Source organism: Melopsittacus undulatus, chromosome 2, assembly GCF_012275295.1.
Source record: "Melopsittacus undulatus isolate bMelUnd1 chromosome 2, bMelUnd1.mat.Z, whole genome shotgun sequence".
NCBI classification, from domain to species: Eukaryota; Metazoa; Chordata; class Aves; order Psittaciformes; family Psittaculidae; genus Melopsittacus; species Melopsittacus undulatus.
In genome coordinates, this window is record NC_047528.1 from 14,859,906 (window position 1) to 14,880,219 (window position 20,314).

Genomic DNA, 20,314 nt, shown 5'->3' on the forward strand with positions numbered 1-20,314 from the left:
CTGACTGGATCTAAAAATAATAATATCCAATTTTATAGTACTGATGTGGATATTTCTCATTTCTTTTAAAATAATTATGGAATTAAAAGAAAATCCATACCCAAGTATGTTTTTCCCAATCCCAGTTGTTTAAAAAATTAAATATAATTGATTTTATTTTGAACAGTGCCATTCTGGAATGTTGCAACATTCTTTTGTTCTAACTTCTTTTTAATCTTCTCCAGAGATCAAAAATAGCAGTGTATGAAAAGATGTGGACCTACATGAAATCAGCTGAGCCATCAGTGTTCACTAGGACTACTGCAGAGGGAGTAGCTCGTGTCCGCAAATCCAAGGGCAAGTTTGCCTTCCTGCTGGAGTCCACCATGAACGAATACATTGAGCAACGAAAGCCATGTGACACCATGAAAGTGGGAGGAAATCTGGATTCGAAAGGCTATGGCGTAGCCACACCGAAGGGTTCTCCATTAAGGTGGGTGGAATAGTATAACAATATAAAATGTGTTGTTATAGTATTCCACCTTCCCTGATGTCCCTGATATAGCTCTTTTTGTTTTGTGTGTGAACATGGTATGTTACTTTTCTTTTCTTCCATTTCATATTTTTTTGATCAACAAAGGTAACCAGTTCTAATTGCAATATGGATTTAGCAGCTATAGTTGGCATCTCTTTTTAAGGCCATATAAAAACCAAACTGGTTGAACACTAGCTACTTGAAGTCAGCCTCTATAGAATTAACATCAGCTGTATTATTTCATCAGCTTTTTTCACCAAATTCAACCCTTTATAGCAGTATTATGACTACATTATTTGCGTCAGTATTTGCATCAATAATATGCTTACATTTTATGTTTTGTTTATTGATCTTGGCTGCTAATTTCTGAATAAGAAGCTGCTTGTAACATCTCTTTTCAAATGTCATTACTTGGAGGCAATTTGTCCTTCATTAAAGCAACTTCATTAAAGTACTTTTTGTAAAGCACCTTCTTATTTAGTAAAAGAAAAAGATTGTGTTTCTAGCATTACGCATTTCAGTACTGCCTTCAAACTCACCAGTATTTTCTTTATCATGATATCAGACGCATTCAGTCGAGTTTTTGATTCACAGGCAAAACATCATCTGCTTTTCATTCAGATTGTCAGGAAGACAGAAGTGAAGGTACTTGTTCCATGTTAAAATTGGCAGTATTTACTACTGTGTTGTCTTTAGTGTTTAAGGCAAACAAATCTTGCCTCTTTCTTCTGGTAGACTTGCCAATTTTCTTCAAAGCAAATGAGCAACTAGCAGACAATCAATGAAGTGTGTCTGGTGGAGTCTTAGAGCAATAGGGCATATGCAGGCAGGGGAGAAGGAATGGAAGTGGAGCAACCAGTACCCTGCTTCTCAAATTTTGTTCTCATCATTAAGGACTATAACAGACACTCTGATGAATTAGATTCACAAGGGAGATGAAGTGAGTTGAAGGGAGGAGTTGCAAATGCCATAGTTCTGTGCAGGAAGTTACTAAAGAGGTACCTGTCTTCATCCATGACCGCAGAGGAGGTCTCATTATCACTATAGAGATAACTAGACTCCCTCTTAGTTCACCAGTTTAACTTGTTCATGACATGAGAAGTATCAGTAGCCTTAGCTGTATTAGGTGGATGGGAATAGGAGTATCACCATAATCATTTTAATCTGCAGCAAAAGTTGTTTCAGTGATTGAATATGAATATTTGGTCCTTAACATTCAGTACCTCTCAGATTTAAAAACTGCCACCTTCACCACTGAATAAGATAGTAAGAAAACATAAAGAGGTGAGAGGGAAAATGACAACAATATATTAATTATAAAAAAAAAACATGTCCAGAGCTCATGGGGTTGTTAAAGGTAGAAGGCAACAGATAATATGTGAGGCTGATCTATTGCCTGGATATATTATCAAAACACTTGTTTTTTTGTTTTTCATTTCTTATAGATTGCTATCTCCTTCTTGGTGTTTCAGACAATTTAGAAATGGTAGGCAGCATTGCAGTTTACAGGAGCTGCTTTCCTGTAGTAAGGAAATGCCCATTGCTGACACAGTTATGTTGTACTTTGCAATAGTTAGGGAAACCTCTTTAGGAATATCTTTTAGATGCTGTCATATATATCCTAGCAATGGGCTGTTTGCTCTAAGCATGCATTATGATGGTTTTCAGTTCCTCTAACTTTTTCTGCAGATAAATATCAAGAGACAGATTGTCATAATGAACACTAGTAGCCATTGGAAGTTGTTTTGTGTCAAATTTGGGCTTATTTCAGGTTTGGTCAGTTGGCTACAGAAAAATATCTAACAGTAATGAGGATGAGATAGAAAGGAGTTAGAAGGAAAAGGGTCCAGTAAGAACACAGGGGAAAAGCACAACCATGACTATAAGGATCAAGTGTGAAATCCTGGTTCCAACCCAGCTAAAGACCAAGCTCCTGTATGTTTCAGTGAAGCCACAGTTTGGTCTAATGAGGTCAGCAATTGTCATTAGGGTGATATGATCAAAAGCATTTAGTTTTTCACATCCTTCCTTCAAATGTGTTTCAAACAGAGGAATAGGGGAATCCTACCCAACCTGAAAACTGGACCAAACCTTCTTTCAAGCTGTCTCGACTGGCTGTCTGTGTCCATGCCTTTCCCAAGCCTTTGTTTCATATGTGCTAATCTCCTTGTTTTCCTGCTGCACCCCATTCCCTCTCCAGACCCATTGACAAACCTCAGGCAACACATCAGTGCCATTAAGAATGTTAAGTAACACATTTAATGTTCTGTACAAAAGGAAAGAGCAAGCAACACTTCACATTCGTACCACCTCTTCCACATATGTCTATAGGCAATAGTGCTTTATGAAGAGGGGAAAAAGCTTTCTACCCCTGTGAAAAGACTCAGCTGTAAATTTTAACTGCGTGCTTCAGTATTTTCTGAACTGTTTGAAACTATAGAATGTGATGGTTTTGCTATTTTGACTGCATCCCATGTGGTCGTGTTTCTGTTACTGATCAGATGACTTACATAACTGCTGCCTGCACAAATAATTGCAAATATTGAACATGCAGTTTGAAATTCATGAAGGGCAGGCGAGCTAAGCTCATTACATAAATTAGTCAAAAGACATAATTTGCTATGGGAGTTGTAAATTCTGGTTTTTATTTAATAATCATAATTTCCTACTTGAGTTATGTGTAGAGCACAAATTACTTGATGTAGCTCGCAAATAAGTGCAAGTAGCATATAAATGTTAAACATTCAAGCTATTCTTGGGCTGTTCAGGACTAGGGAAAAATATATAACTTCTTTCAAATGAATTATTCATATTAAATTATTCACTAAACTGTTTGAGCACCTATTTTACTAGAGATATTTTAGTCTTAATCCTCCTCCTACTTACAATGATTATAAATCAGGAATTTTTCGCTGAAAATGTAGTAACAGCTGCATAAAAACGTGAGAGTAAAAAGAACCAGGCCATATATTTTCACCTGTCTAATACTGTCAGAACATGGAGTAATCTAAATCAGGCTTCATCTTGTAGCACAGAACTAGTGATAGTTCCCTGCCATCAAATCACCAGGCTCATGTTCATTACAGAGCACATTCTCATCACTTGGCTCATGCAGATGAAATCCACCTGTCAGAGCGATCCAGGGATTGGTCTCTCTGTTGCTCATGACCCCACATGAGCAGGATAGTGGATTTTAATTTGAAACTCTTCTTTATTGGGTTCCATGCTACACTCCTGCAGTGTTCAACCAGTACCTATTTGCTAATTGGAATTATTTATTTTCAGTGCTGTTGCAGTATCAGGATTCATGCATATCACTGGATGGAGGAGAATGGGAAATGCCTGATGTGTGTTTCTTTTATGCCCACTGGGCAGTACCACATTACACATCATGTGTGTCTCCTTCTTTCCTTCCTTTTCAGTGGTATTCATTTCTATATAATGTTGTAAAAGACTTGACATATTTGAGAAGCAACTAGGGATTGAGAGCAAAGGCTCTCATCACAACAAAGATTGAGTTTCTCTTATGGCACTACCCAGCTGTCCTTACTGTTTCCTTCTCCTACCACGGTAGGTATCCTTCCAAAACTACTGTGTAGTAATCAGTGTGGATTAATGAGTTTCTTTCTTCAAAGGTGTTGTTTTCAAAGATGGTTAAGAGAGTGTTGCCTATCTACTTAGCAAGAACATCCATTGTAAATGTGTTGTCATTAGAAGACGTTGTTGTGGCCAGACTTCTGGCCATCGTGGAGCACCCCTGGCTTGTCTGCCTTGCCACTTGCAGTGATCTGTGTTTCTAGAGGGCAACATCTGGATACCTTCTGCTACACAAATCCTGTGCCTTGCATGCCTCAGCTTTCCTGTTGTAGATATGCAGGCATCATAAACATGGAAGAGTTCCCTACTCTAAGAGGTAATGAAAAAGGAACTAGGGCCAGTATTGTCTTAAATGTACACTAAAAGATTTTTCTAAGTTTTGCATCTTGAAGTTGATTGAAGCAAAAGTGAACGACAGGTTGTGCTAAAAAATAAGAATTTGTCATTGTTTCTGTGACTGTTTTAGCTAAGGGAATTTGGCTGTCCTGTCCTGCAGCTGATGGTCAGTGTGGATGAGTGAAACCTGTTCAGGTCATGAGTTTCTAGTGAGATGCTTTGAGTTCAGTGAGAGATTTGTCATGGCTGTTCACCAAACTGATGAAATCCAGGGCCATATTAAGTTCCTGCTCTTGCAGTTATGGTTAATGTTTACAGATACGAATCTGGGATTTTGTTTCCTTATTCAAGTCTTTGTTCTTTTTATATATATAAAAAAACACTTCAGTTTGACTTTAGGAGCAATCCTTTATGTTCTAGAGAGAAAGGCAAAAAGGTCCATGTAGTGATATCTGCTGTTTCTTTGTAGTGTTACAGCTGGTGACATGAACTGTGTCTTTACACTGACTAGGATGCCAGTTCTTTATCCATTCTTTGCTGTGTTTATATTAACACAAGGTGGGAAATGCAGGACGTGCATCACTGAAGCAGGTGACTGATCATTCTAGCAACTAGTTGTGAAGTGCAAAGAACAATATGAGTGAAGCTATGGATTTTAATTTCTATCAATTGCAAGGGAGCAATGCCCTGGAGAGTGTTTGAGGTGCAAAAGGCATCCCTGCAGTGCCTCATCAACATTGTATGGATTCTTCTGGTTTGTATAAGTGTGCAATACCTCAAAGAGATTTACCCTAGAAGTGAGGGATCTGTGGTGCAAGGAACCTCATGATGAAATATGTGAATTTATGTGGCTAAGTTAAAGATCTGTTATGAAGGGAATCTTTTTGTGCAAGGGCTGTATAAACTACCATTTTGATCTCAGTGACTTCATCTAGTCCTTGTATTCCTGAGGCAAATATATAAAATTGCCATTATTTCACTGCCTTGTTTCAGTGTGATACTGCAGCTGACAGTGTTCCCTTTGCTTTTCAAGGATATATCCAGCATGGTCCACTAGTTAGAAATGTAGTGCTGAAAGAAAACTTACTTTGGTAATGTATACAAAATTTTGGCAGACCTTACATAGGATGGGATAGTCCCTAATCTTTTTTGGATGTGTTTTTCATTGTCCTAAAACAAACTTGGAAAAAATAAGGGTAAAATCTGGTAGTGTGAGTTCTTCCAATGAGACAATTAAACTTTTAATCAAGTTCTATCCTTGTTGGTTTTGGAGACCAGATTATAAGGAGCTTATTGTGGAAGGAATTCCCAGATCATTATTCACTGTCAAAACTGTTTACTGTGAACTTAATATATTATTCCAATATATACTTCAGTTTATTTTTACCCTTGTTTTGTGGATCGACGAACTTATAATTCACACCAGGCTCTGCTGGAAAAGAATCAGAGTCATTACACAGTAGTAGCCTATAAGGATAGATAAAAATGTTTCTTCCAAAATCTCTTGCATTCTCTGATTTCTTATGATTTTTATAAAATTGGATTTGTGTGTACACAGAATGAGTATGATATTCACAAATGCACTCTGAGTAAGAGGAAGACTAGGAAAAAATATTTGAGCTGACCATGAAAATTTATTTACTAAAGATGACTTCTTCCACTTGTGTTTCTCAAAGATTTTGTTTTATGGAAATCCATAAATGTTTGCAAAAATAGACTTTTTCTCATGAGTGAAGCGTCCTTACGCAAGTTATGTTGTATCATAAATCAAGGATTTCCCCAGACCACTCTTCAGTGTACCCTATGTTATTCAGTTTTCAAGGAACTTTATAGATTTTTTTTTAATTTTTAATCAATATCATCGATATAGCTATTCTAATTTGTGGTGTTTCTATGCATCTGGGTTGTATTTTTTATCCAGTGGTGGTTCCTGTTCTAGAAAGGTAAAGAAATAGGCAAAGGTGATGTACATTTTTGTCACCATGCTGAGGTCTGTGCCCTACGTGATTTTGAGCATTGCCTGGCAATTCAGAGAGAAGAATGGGTATTTGCTCTGCTGGCTAGCTGTCTTCCAGCTGGCACACTGGCATCCAATGACCTCCCCAGATCATTCTGGGGACAAGTGACCTTCATAGTGAAGAGAGGTGTAGAGGAAGTAGGTTTGATTTTTTTCGTGTTTCTTGTCTCCAGCCATAATGGCTGGTCTTGCCCATTGTCAGCTGTTATGCACAGAGGCAATTGTTCCAACAAAGCACTGTAAGAGCTAGAAACTGCTATTATTTATGTTTAATGTAGAGAAGATACAGAGACAACTGGCAAATAATGGATAAAAAATGAGTGACGTGAAATTCCTGAGTTTGACCTCTATTCTTTTCAGACAAGGAGCAGTGGAGAAAAAAAAAAAAACCCTGCATAGATAGAGGGTGGTTTGTTGGTTTTTATAAGAATATGATTTTAGTCATGAGTTTCACTTACCAAGATTTTACAAGGTCATTTCTTTCTGTGATACAAAATTATTTGAAAACTAAAATGTGTTCTATAACATTTTATGCTTTTTGTAAACACTATCCTGTTTGATGGTATAGATCATACTGTATGACTTTGCATAATATTCTTCCCTTTGCTGTAGGCATAAGAAGGCTTGAATTACCACCCCATTACCCACTCAGTATAGGAGCTTAGAGCTTAGATATTTCTCAAGAATCTCAGATCCTTCACAGCTTGTTAGGTTTTCTGTCAAGTAAAAATAACATTTACTAGGTAAAAAGGCAGAGAGTGTGCTACTGCTTAGCAAGGAATGTAAAAGTCAGGGGTCAAAAGAAGATCAGTGAAGAGATCAAGAGAAGATCAGTTGTTTTTTCAGCTGAGCCTGAGAGGCATATATAGCTTCAGTTACCTGGATTATTTTTGTCTAAACCAGAACATCTATTTTAAAACAAAAAGAAAGACTTGAGAACAGAGATCAGAATCCTAGCTTGCTTGGTTCGCTAGTGATGCCTATTGGACAAATTTTATAATTCTAATCAAGATTAAGGATCTTCCCTATACAAGATAGTGCAATAAAAAAAGAGGAAAATTTGATGATGGGTAATGAGTGCCATTGCAAGATATATTTGAGCAAAAGCTTCTACTTGGAGGAGTTTTGCCCTTTCTTGCAGCTTTTATATATAAAGGCAAGAAATTGTACTAATCCTAACTTAAGTCAGTAAATTGCAGTGAAGAGCATTGTTATGGAGAGAGTTTCTGATATTTTTATCTTTAGAAGAAAACAACTCATTAGTGCCCATTAGTGTCCACTGGATTTCATAGAATCATCAAATCATAGAATGGTTTGGGTTGGAAGAGACCTTAAATATCATCTAGTTCCAAACCCCTGCCACATGATTTCAACACTAGACCAGGCTGAATTTTAACGTCCTGGCAAAAAAAATTCCCACATCAGTATATCTTTCAAATACTTCTGAGAGTCATCTTTGAGCTGCCTTGCCCTACAAAGCCTATTTCTTCATTGCTACTTGCAGGAAGTTTCTATCCTCAGACTTCAGGGGGCAAATCATAACTGAACAAAGCTCTTCACGGTCTGGAGAAGAGAGCAAGTCACACAAATTTATTCTGTTGCCGTTTCTCTTTTCCTACACTACAAAAGACATTAGGAGCAACTGATGGAAGGCAAAGCTCCTCCAAGAAGCTCAGCCCCCATTTTGGTCACACAGCCACGTTCTGGTACCTCTCTGTTAATATCATCCTGCTCCTTACTCCAGAACAGGTCCCAAGATTTTAGTGAAAACATTTGCAAAATGGAGCTGCTTCTGAGCAGGAGTGAAAGGACAAAGCATAGAAACAACAGCAAAACTATTGCCTAGAAAGGTTTTTTTTTATTTAAACATTGCAATGGCAATAGATCCTTTTAAATTGGCAACATAATGAGTATAAAAGGTGAAACTACCGTTCTGTCTCTTCAGCTTTAGCACTGGTGCATCAACAGCATGATGCACTTTATTTGTGTTCCTTTTTTTGTCCTTCTGATATTTAGTGATTACTAAAGGTGAAATTTCTGTGCTGTCATATAGAACCATTGTTTTGGCCTGTCCATGGTAGTCAGCACCAGGACATGTTTTGTAACATTCTCATTTTTTACAGTCAAAAAGAAATCAAAGCATAAAAAAAATCACAGGTTTTTGTTTGTTTGTCTTTTTCAGAAATATATGAATGCAAACAGAATAGTTGCTTCACAATATCAGCTTTGTCCAAATGAAATTTGTCAGGCTGTTCCCTTCTCTGTCAGACAAAAAAGGGCATATATTTAAGGATAAACAATGAACTTCCCTAAAATTGTCAGTGATGACCAGAATGTCTCAGAAATACTTGATACCATTGCTGTGCACGTATCTTACTGAATTTCTGGACCTTTGCCAAGGTTTGATAAGTATTAATCCCCAGAGTAAGACAGTGAGATACAAAAGGGTTATCATTGTTTCCAGTCTATAGATCCTCTGAGGAACAAACTCTGTGTCTTGGCACTTCAGAAATAAATTTCTCCTGCCCTTTTCCCTGCCATTTCCCCAATCCCTCATAACGCAGCTCAGCAGAGGGCAAGTTGCAGCCCATTATATTTTAACAATGCAGCTCATTATTATTTCGCTCTTTCCTTTTCATTACAACCCTCTGGCTGTTTAGGTGTCAATTCCCAGGAAACTGACAGCGTTCAGAGTCTGTATTCATTGAAGGTACAAACCAGCTACCCTTTGAAGTTGATGGTACAGTTCCTACCAAGTAAAAGGCCTATCCCACTAAGATAATAATTGTCCAGGTAAACTGTAGGTAGACTAAAGCAAGGGAGCAGGCTGCTGAAAGGCATCTCAGCAGCTCGTAACAATACCTCTCTGTGGAACTGACATTTGGGAAACAAACAGCTCCTGAAAAATAGTTTGTGATTAATCTGCGTGGTAATTGCAAAACTGCCTACTTCCAAGTGTCAGCAAATACAGGATAGACTCCCAAGAGACACAAAATCGCCATTTAGTTTTTATGCACCCTTGGCTGTTGTGAGAAATCCCAAACCAAAAGTAAGGAAAAAAGTTTTATTTGCTTTCTCCTAGCTCATTTGAGCTGAGAATAGACTGGCACACTGCAATGGAGTAGTCATTACGGAGGGAGTGAACAACCCAGAATAAAAGGTGAAAAGTTGTTGCCTATAAAAAAAGGCACAAAACAAGATTCACGAGATTTAATATATAATTTAAGCTACTCTTTGTCTTGGCACATCTCTTGGCAAAACATCTCATTCCCAGCATTGGCAAGATGTTCCCAAAGTGTATGTGTTCCAGATAAAAAAGGGCCGTCTGTGCACTGGACAGTACAAGTTTAAAAGATTGCATGGTAGCATGGTGACTTGTGGTTGATGAGTAATAATTTCTCTCAGCTGGTCTACTTTGTGTGTGGAGGAAGTATAGTTAAAACTACTGCTCTTTTTCTCAACTATATCTAGACATCCTTTGCTGAAGTGCCTTACTCCTATTTTCTTCCTTCCTTCCTCTGCTTCTCATTCAAATTAAGTAAGAGCTTAAAGCTGAAAAAGGATTTAGCTCCTATTTAACCATATATTTTAGCAAATCACATGATACTGAACAATGCTGGGTGCTCTTTTGCTGAGTGATTCTCTTTTGGCAGGATTCGCAGTTTTCTGTAGTCAAAGTTTGACTACAATTTTCCCTGAACTTTTTTAAATCTAAATGTCAACTGGATGAACATGGTCGGAGCTCGACCTGATACAGCGACCTTTTTTATTGCTCCACTTCAGTTATTTCTTTCTACTCTAAGAGAATGCATAAAAATAATTAACTGCCTCCAGCACCCAGAGAAGATAGAGCTTTTCTTTTTCACTCCCCTTCCCCATGGGCAGGAATAGAATCTTTGTGCAAGAATATCCAGATACCTTGCATTTTCCGTTAATAGCAGCAAGGGTGAATGAGGCCTGCAGGTGAAAGCAAACACAACATCTGGAAGCCCATCTGTTCCCTCCAGAATAGTTTTTCTCTGTCCATAATGACACATAAGACTCATTCCAATCTGTTGTTTGTATGATTCCATTTAGTGGAACCAAAATTTGCAGTTGTTTATGAAGAGAGGTGTTTACATCAAGAATAAGACCTTTGGCTTCCTTGATACGAATGTAGACACCTGATTTTATGCACAGCAATGTGGAAATGCTTTATATAGCATTTTGCACTGTGTCATTTGTGTGGTTCAGATCTACTTTGGAACTTAAAATTCTGAGTCTACCGAAAAACTCATTGGTCTTGATTGGAAATCTGTGAGGAATTAGAGAATATGTAGGCAAATTAAGTCGCGCAAATTTCAGATGCCTAAATGCTAACATTGCTAGGCAATTTTTCATATTTTTACATTTTCAGCAACAGTAACAAGAAAAGAAAAAAAAAGAATTTGAAGGTTTCCACCTTCAAATCATCATTTCCACCTTCCACCAGCTTTTTACTGGTTGCAACACAAAGCTGTAGGAGCCAGGTTCTAGACTCATTTTCATTTTTTATTGGTTTTTATTGAAAAGATTATGTCCTTGTACATGCAAAGCTGTGGGAATAGCCCACATTCAGGTGCTCTGCACTTTCTAATATCATCTCCTCAGGTTTTAATCAGTAAGGAAACTATTTTAATTATATTCTATACCTGCTAATGATATTTTTCCATTTAAATCTACATGAACACTTAACAATTAGTTCTGGTTGTGCATAATATAAATAATGTGAAATTAGGCTATGAAAGTGTACTTGAAAGTGAACAGAAAGTCATCACAGTTTGTTGATGATTTAGGGACTTTTCCTATCACAGTTAAATAATCCGGCTGCTACTTTTGGCACCTCTTTTAGATAGTGGGCAATTATCCAAGGCAGTTTCCAATTAGAGTGCTTTTAGTTCATCCAATTTGTAGACCACAAGAGAAGATACTGTGGCATCAAATGAAATAATTGCGAACACTCAGACCACATCTAGAATACTGCATCCTTTTTTGGGCCTCCTAATTGAAGAAAAACATCAATAAAATTCAGCAGTTTCAGTGGAAGGTGAACAAGATGGAGCACCTGCCCTGTGAGGAGAGACTGAGGGAGCTGGGCTTGTTCAGCCTGGAGCAGAGGTGGCTTTGGGAGAGCCTCCCCAGTGCCTGTGGGGTCTTTGATAAGATGGAGCCAGGCTCTTCACAGCAGTGCAGGGCAGGAAGGTAGGAGACAGCAGGCATAAAGAAACACAAGTTCAGACTGGATGTAAGTAGGAACTTTTTCCCTTGACTGCCAGGGGATTGTCTTGACAGCGACACTGGTGATTCAGAGTTTTTTTACTAGCATGTGGGCATGCGTTCAGGTCAACAGCAACTACATTATTTGGATCTCCATTGAACATCTATGAGTAATTTACATACCTTGTTTTGTCTACAGCCTGGCTGCTCATATTTGAAATGGTAAAAGCATGATTATTACTGTACTGATGTGACTGTGTTTGGTGTGAGTGGTATGAGTGCTGGTGTATTTACATTTGCTGCTGTGTACATGGCTGTACCAACAGTGGCAACATATAGCTGGTTGCCAGAGAGATTAGGTTGCCCTTGACTGATAATTTCACCTGATCTTGGACTGATGTTCAACTGGCTTCAGGGCATTTTAATTATCAGCACACTGGCTATTGGACTGACTATCTTGTCCAGTTGCTGGCATCGCTTATGTTTGTCTCAGCCTATCAGATATTCCTCATTAACTTCTGCAATAATATTCGGACAGAAAGTCCTAGGATCACTTCCAGCTAATCCCCATTTTGGCTGCTAACCAAATAAGGCTTTATATAACACAACTGTAATTGCTTCATTTGTACGGTATTGATCTGCCATTAGGCAAAACACAAGCCACTATTTCACTAAGGCTTAAGTTATGCAGTATTATTTATTGTTTGAGTTGCAGTTGCAGCTAGAATTCCCACCTGGGGAATGGGCCCCCTGTTTTTTTCTCTCAGTCTCTACTTCCAATTAAAGTAATGAACTTCAAAGTGCTTGCATTATAATTAGACCAAAGCTTAAGAAACCATCTCATAGCAGGAATCTTTCAATTTATTGCCTTTCTTCTAATCCTTTATGAAAAACATCAACATGGAGTCACAAAGAAGCATGAGGAGCCACAGAAGTCTTTTATGCCTCTTCTCAATCTAAGTTTAGGTCTGATAATAGTGTATCAGCTGTGCGGATCTTATGAAATACTGATCAGTTTCTGGCAACAGTAAAAATCAAGCATCCATCCTGATTTCTTAGTGTTGCAGATGGCTTTTGGCATAGTGGCCATGTTACATTAATAACTTTATGAACATTGATGTCAGTGAATGAATTCCCTCAGAAGCAAACTGACATTTTGCCCTGTAATTTTCCCATGTAGAGTTGCTTTCCTTACTACAAAAATAAGAAATAAAAATGGATGAGCAGACTGCTTGTATTACAGCATTTTCAGTACCATACAGTATGCTGATGGTATTTGGCTTTGCAGTCATTTCATGCTTCATTCTCATTAAGGTGAGACTGGAGCGTAGTGACTGAAGAGTCAGGCAAAAAATAGTGCTCATTGGAAATAACACCTAAACTAGTGGGTTTGTCTATAAGATAAAAATATATGCATTCACAGAATCATAGAATTATAGAATAGTTTGGGTTGGAAGGTCATTTAATACAACCCTCTGTAGTGAGCAGGGACATTTTCAAGTAGATCAGGTTGCTCATAGCTCCATCCAACATGACTTTGAGTGTTCCCAGGGGTGAGAAATCTACAACCTCTCTGGGGAGCTCACCGTAAAAATGTGTTCCTTACATTTAGTCTAAATCTACCCTCTTCTAGTTTAAAACCATTACCCCTTGTCGTATCACAACAGGCCCTGCTAAAACATCTTTCCCCATCTTTCTTATGAGGGCCCAGTAAATACTGAAAGACCACAATAAGGTCTCTCCAGAGCCTTCTTTTCTCCAGACTAAACAATCCCAACTGCTCCAGCTTGTATTCATAGGAGAGGAGCTCCATCCCTCTGATGATTTTTGTGGCCTTCCTCTGGATGCATTTTGACAGGTCCATATCTTTCCTGTACTGAGGACTCCAGAGCTGGACACAGTACTCCAAGTGGGATCTCATGAGAGCAGAGTAGAGGGGGAGAATCACCTCCTTTGACCTGCTGGCCATGCTTCTTTTTATAAATTCAACTGAATTTGGCTACTTCATGAATTCCTGAGAACCTCAGTAGCAATAAGTTCATTTTTTTCCCAGTTGCAGCTGCTGAGAAGATGGCAGGAGGTATTTTCTCTCACTGTGGCTCTTGCCACAGATACCTATGTCTCTGTCACCCTTAGAGTGGTTAAATGCAACTCATTTTGTACGACTTTTCTCTAAGGACATCTCAGAAATATTATCTAGGATAGAGGACTTCTATCATCCTTAATGGATCATCTTAAGCTGACAGCAAGGCAGTTCGTGAAAAAGTCATGCAGAGATGTACAGTTGAGCATCTTTAGATGCTTGTAGAAGGCACTCAGTTGCAACTCCTGATGATTTTTTGCTATTTCGTAATCTTAAACTGGCATTTTAAACTAGTCAGTTGATGATAATGAAGTCTTGTTGCTTACAAGAAAGAAAATAGAGAAACGTACCATAAGGAGTAGAATGACAGGAGAAGACCACATCAAATATAAATCCTCTTACCCTTTTATCATTAAATGTTTTTAAATGGTGAGATTTAGCTTGGCATTAATAAAAAATTGGATAAGTCTGATAATAAAATCTCTTCAAATAATGCCAAATTTGAACCAGTCTCCCAAAATGCCAGATATGTTAAATACTGTATTAAGAAAGACCTTGGGTATATTATATTAGCCGGCCAGCTGCCTACTGAATAGAACATACATTTATATAGCACACTGAGACATAGGGCTGGTTAGGAACCAAAAAAACTAATTTTTGCAGTGAGTCCCAGAGGATATTTGTCTTTGCATGATTTGTAGTGAGAGATAGCAATGAGTCCTGACTGGTTTGGGAGATCATAGTAACATTTCTTCTGGGGATAGGTGATTCAGCCTAGGACTGTGTCTTCCTGTGGATGAAAGCTGTAAAATGCTCAGTTGAAGGTACAATATTTCTCCCATTTCTAGGACATGTTGAATGGAGTGAGAAATTAGTAGCTGCTGAAACAGCTGCCACCTGCTTTTTGCTGGAAGATATTGATGTAGCAAGTAAAATGTCCCTCTGTGTAGGCTGTCTAGTAATCCATCGGTGATATCAAATGGATTGAGATGGATAAAGAGAAGGAACAACTTTGTAAGTTATAAGGAACTGCACCCTCTTTCTATTCAGTAAGCACTGAATTGCATCCAAAAGAGATACATTTTTCCTAGCCTCATTTTGGGTGAAAATAGTCACTCTGCGGCATTTAGAAGCATAAACTTAAAATGCCTTACAAATATGGCTTAGTTATTACGTAAAAGAAAATTTGAATCTACTGGCCAGCATCAGTAATGATGAGTAATGTTTTCAATACTGTTAAAATCAAGTAATCCATTAGAAAAACAAATAGATGATTTGTGCAGATAGTAAAATGCACTGTTTGGCTTTTTCTTGTGGATGGAGTGACATAAAGAGTCTCAAACAACATGTGCCTGGATAACATGACATAATTTCATTTAAAGAGACTTACAGTAATGCAGTCTAGGTAGGAGAGGAGAGGGACAGCGTGGGACATGATAGAGCTTCGGTGCTGTGGACCCCACCACAAGCTATTGCTCTTTGCCTTTCAAGCAGTGTTGATATAAAGCAAGTGGAACCTTTTGCCTGGCACTGAACCACATTCTGTGCCCTGCCATGAGAACTATACCTCTCTGTGCCAATACTACCATTTTCTCTCAGCTGAGGGTCCATAAATTCAGGAGTTACTGAAGAAGCAGGTGAAACAGCTTTCCAACACCCTGCTGCAACAAAACCGTGAGTTGACATCTGCTTCACTTACAGTGTAAAAAGGCAAAAGGTTTTCTGCCAGACATGGCAGAGGTGAATCTTAACCCATCTGAAAGCATTAGGTATTTTGGGGGCATGTATTTTAAAAGGCTCATTTTACACATTTTGAATATTCAAATATTATTGTGAGTGCTTTCAGCAATATCAAACATACAAAACTAGTAAAGGACTCAAGATTCCTAATGTTTCTGAGGCAAGAAAGAGTTTTAAGGCAGTTGGCAGCACACTAAGCTTATCCTCCGAGCAATTCCTGTAGTGTGGAGAGACACTGGTGCTCAGAAACTTTTGAAAGATCCCACTGAAGCCTTTAAGATGTATTTTAAGTTGCAGGTGTTGGACTGCAACAACCTATTCATATAATCCTGCTTATGCTGCAGCAGCAGGGAAAAAATGTACTTTGAAAAGTGGTACTGCTCAGTGAGAGCAGGATTAAGTAGTTGTTAGGGAAAATTAAAATAGCTGGGACTTGGGAGAAACTAGTGTTTCTGCTGCTACTAAAGACTATATGCTGAACCAATATAAACAGTTACTCTAGGGACAATTGTATGTAGTTTTTATTTACAGCAAAGCTTTGGATAAAACAGAGAATCAAGTTGAGTTGCCTTCCCAGGTCAACTGCTATTGTTTTTACACAAGCAAAATTCGTATTTCGTTGCTCATGCCAATAAGTGTTTAGATACTGTAAATGGAATATCTTTCTGCAAAACGGCTTTTAATTTATATAAATATTTTAAACTACAGTCATCAGACCTCTAGCTGGTGTAAATTGCCAGAAGTTCTTTGGATTTAAAGTAGCTATGGCAATTTTTAGCAGCAGTGGGTCTCCCATTAATTGGAACTCCTGCTGCTCCTCAAGGTGTCAATTTGGCTTATATTTGTTTACAAAGCTCGGTGCAAGTAACTAAGCTGCCTACTTATGATATACATAGAGGCTGTGAACACTCGGTACCCCTGGAAGTTAGCCATCTCATTTGGATAACTAAAGGAAGAAGATTATACTGATTTCAGCTAGCCACAATTAATTATTTGAGCAGTGCTTTAAATTTCCCTTCTCTAAACAAAGAATAACAATACATACACACTCCTGTACAGATAATTTATTTTTAGTGTTTGTAGAATATTTTGAGATACTTTTCTAGTATTGGACAGGGTGTTTTCAAATAACATTTATAAATACTATGAGCTTCTAATGCATCACACAACTTGCCCATAGCTGTTTTTCCAGGCTTTCGACTTTCTACAGGCCAGTCAGTTCCTCAGGGGTATGTGGTTTTTGCAGGACAGACTTCAAGAGGCATCTGCTGTCCTAGTGGATGTTCAGCTGAGCCCAGGCACTCAACTGAGATGGCTGATCTCATCCTTTCTCCAATAAGCATGTACATAGCAATGGAAGAGTTAAGCAGGAAAGTCTGAGAGAGTGACTGCAGAAGAACTGGCATTGTTGTGAAAACTCACATCTTGAATACTAATAGTTCCTTATTTAATATAAATGGTCAGCAAGCTATCAGATGATTAAGTGCCAAGGGAGGCTGGAACTAGGTGACCTTAAGGTTCAACCCTAACCATTCTATGATTCTATGATTCTGTTACTTTATTTAGTTTGAACTATCAGCTACACATGAAGATGTCTTGATATGTGCTGGTCTTCATGACTCAAATACATATTTTTTATACAAATAGCATTACAGCATGCAAACCTTTATATATGCCAGTATGAAAATTATTCCTATAAATTTTGAATGTCTTTAAAAAAAACATGATTTTGAAGTTCTCCCTTTGTCATTAAAATTTAGGTTGTTTTTATTCTAAAAATGCTCTTGCATTAGTTCTTTTTTTTAATGTTTGCATTATTGATCCTTCAAGCCTTCTGAGTATAGAATGATGTCAGCTTTGGCTACATCTTCCTCATTAATGCAGTGCTTGTTTCATTCCTGATTTATTAAACATATTCAGCCAGTGCCATGCAGCTTTACACTTAATTTCTCTTGATGAATTGTCAAACACCCTTAAGCTGCACTGCATTTTGTGTCATGTTACGATCTGCCATCAGCAGTTTTCAAAACATGGCTAAAATAAGCAGCTCAGGAGATGGGTAGGTTTTAATTTTTTGCTTGTAAGGTTGCATTTTAATATTTTCCCATTTAAAATAATTTGAATGGATGTTACGAACATCCGGGAAAAAATGTACTCATTTGTTTTTCCCTCTGAGACAGATCCTCAGCTGCATCCAGGAAGCACTAGGTTGTACAGCGAGGGGAGTCTCTTGGGCAGCTGTGCCCTCCTCTTCCCAAGTCACCTGGGCTGGATGCAGATTACATCATGAGAGAATAACTGTGATATACAGCACTGAAATAAGGGCACTGAACATGGCTTCACTACAGTCTCCTTCTGCCTTGTCCTGGTGGAGGACCCCCTCCAGTCTGCACCAGAAGGGCAGAGGGGCTTGCCTAGGAGATGGCTGCACCAGAGATGTCCAAAGTCTAAGGATGAAAATGAGCTTTGAGTTGGTTGAAATATGTCATCAATTGCCAACACATTCCTTGCTGGCTGTGACATTGTGGTCTTGGGAAAGCTTGATCCTTCAGTGTACTCCTCCTGTGGATGCACCACTGCATCCATGGCTTCACTAATAGTAGTTTACTGATCCCCACTTCTTTCCAGGAGCTACTTGTTTGGGAGCATATATACAACAAACATCTATGATAAAGTAGTCATGGATTTTACTGGAATAAAATGCAAATCCCTGTATTTTGCCAGTTGTGTCGTACCTTGTGTATGGCCTATCTGTGGTGCTTTCATCACTTAACATCCAGATACTCTTTGTTTGACGTTTGCTATATTTCTATGAAGTTTCTATACTTCTGTAGCAAACTGCATATAGAAAAACTATATAGCAAGCTATACTACATAGTTCAGAGAACCTAAGACTAAAGAGAGGTGGTATCCCTCTACACAAGGTGACTTCTAAGTGACTGAGCAATTTCTGAGGCTTTCAAATCCTTGTGGGAAGGATTTATGAAAAGCATTTTAGAGGTTCAGTATCTTGGCTTCTGCCTCAGTAGCTGTGGTGGTGGCACCAGCAGTTCTAGCACAATATACTCTGCAATACGGCTGAAGTTTAAACAAAGCTGTCTCTGTGTATGTAGAATCTCATTAGTGAGTCATATTATTTTTGCATATCCTGCTTCTTCCTTATTTCAAGTGAACAACATCCCCAACACTAAGCAGTTGAACAACAGTGCTGCCGGCTGTAAATTCAACAGCAGAATTTCACCCAGAATCCTCCCAGGATTCTGGGAAGTATTTTGCTATCTAACATGCCAGTTACACAGAATTTATGAGACTAAGTTCAGGAAAAGGATTCTGGAAAATGTCAAAGCTGTTTAAATAAATAAGACATTTAAGTTTTCCTGGCAAAACTCTACTGGTGGCCTAAAAGATTGTTATTAAATGCTCCAAGCACAGACCCTGCTTTTGTTGTAACAAGTACTTAGAGATCTGTCTGTACCTTTATGCCATTTAGTACTCCAAAACAAGTATTCTGAGACCTGACTTCATGGAGGAGGTCTCCTTCACTGTGTGCTCAGGCCAAGGCTGAGTCCTCTGAATTGCGTTTGTGGATGGTGCTGAGCAATGCTGATGGATGGTGCTTTCCACCAGCTGTGGAACCACTGTGCATTCAGGGATTTGGGGAGCTGAAAGGCTTAAATAGAGAGCAGCTGTGGAGACTGTGGATACTTATTCTAGTCTAATCAGGCTGGAGAGAGCCTTTTCTACCTGCTGCATGTATTCAAGCTCTAAGCATTAGGCTGTAGAAAACAGGGCTGATCTTACTGTGCAGGATGCATTTCATGGCTCAGTTTCTGGTTTCTTAGAGATGATGAGCTGCTGTGCTTAAACAGGTACTTAAAATGTGGCATTAGGCAGAACTCGGTGCCCCATCCTGTGCTGTTCCCTGTGGCTGTCTCAAATTATCCTTAGTGCCTGTGATGTTGGCTGCTGTGATGCCTAGCCTGGGCCTCTGTCTCATTCACTCATGGTGCAGGGATGTTCATGTGTCTCAGTCAGCCTTGGAAATAACCCTCCTGTGGTTGAACATGTAGTTGCTATGTACTGCAGTGTTGTATGCCATAGTGTTCAGGTTGGTTGTTGAATACCTGCTTCACTGCTTCCTATGAACAGAAGTCTAATGAATGGGTTATCTGTTAACCATTGCTGTGACCCAAACTCAGTGGAAGTCAAAGCAGAACTCTCTGCTAGCTTCCCTAGGCTTTGGGGTTCTGTGATTCTTTTGGGGTACCAGGTGAGGTATCACTGCCTGGAATCAGAGATGTTATTTTGCAAGGAACTGGGTAGTTGCAGTGTTGTGTGTGTGTGTAGTTTTATCTCTTGATAACTGTCAAAATCATACCTGCAGTTGGCACAAGCAGGCTTTTTTGAAAAAAGAAGTGACACTGATTTATTTTTCAAAGTGCTTATTACTATTTATTTATGGGGAGAGGGAAAGAGATTTAAAATAAGTAAGAATGACTTAATTCTCATCAAGTTTTTCATACTGTAATTCTATAGGCAGCTTTAAAAAAACTGTGATCCATACATTGCAATCACCGTCCATGCGTTCATGTAATTGTGAAGTGAGGTATCAGTGTAGTGCAAGGGCTGCAGTTTTGGCTGAACGGGGTTGACTATCACATACAAGGACTCCATTTTCTTCTGTGTAACAGAAAAGTCAGGATTGTGCAATGACAGCAAGGATTAAGAGTCAAAGCGGTTGCCTGCTTTCTGCTTTTAAATCCTTACTCTTGCAAACATTTCAGTTCCTTTA

At 38.6% G+C, this 20,314-nt stretch overlaps 1 protein-coding gene across 2 annotated transcripts in view; it reads left to right on the forward strand.

The window, feature by feature from the left end:
* GRIA4 (glutamate ionotropic receptor AMPA type subunit 4) overlaps positions 1-20,314 on the forward strand; it is a 222,676-nt gene that overhangs the window by 181,884 nt on the left and 20,478 nt on the right. For both annotated transcript variants that reach the window (XM_005149727.3, XM_005149726.3), the window contains exon 13: positions 225-472. In XM_005149727.3, coding sequence (XP_005149784.1) covers positions 225-472 — 248 coding nt within the window. The remainder of the gene's footprint in view (positions 1-224; positions 473-20,314) is intronic.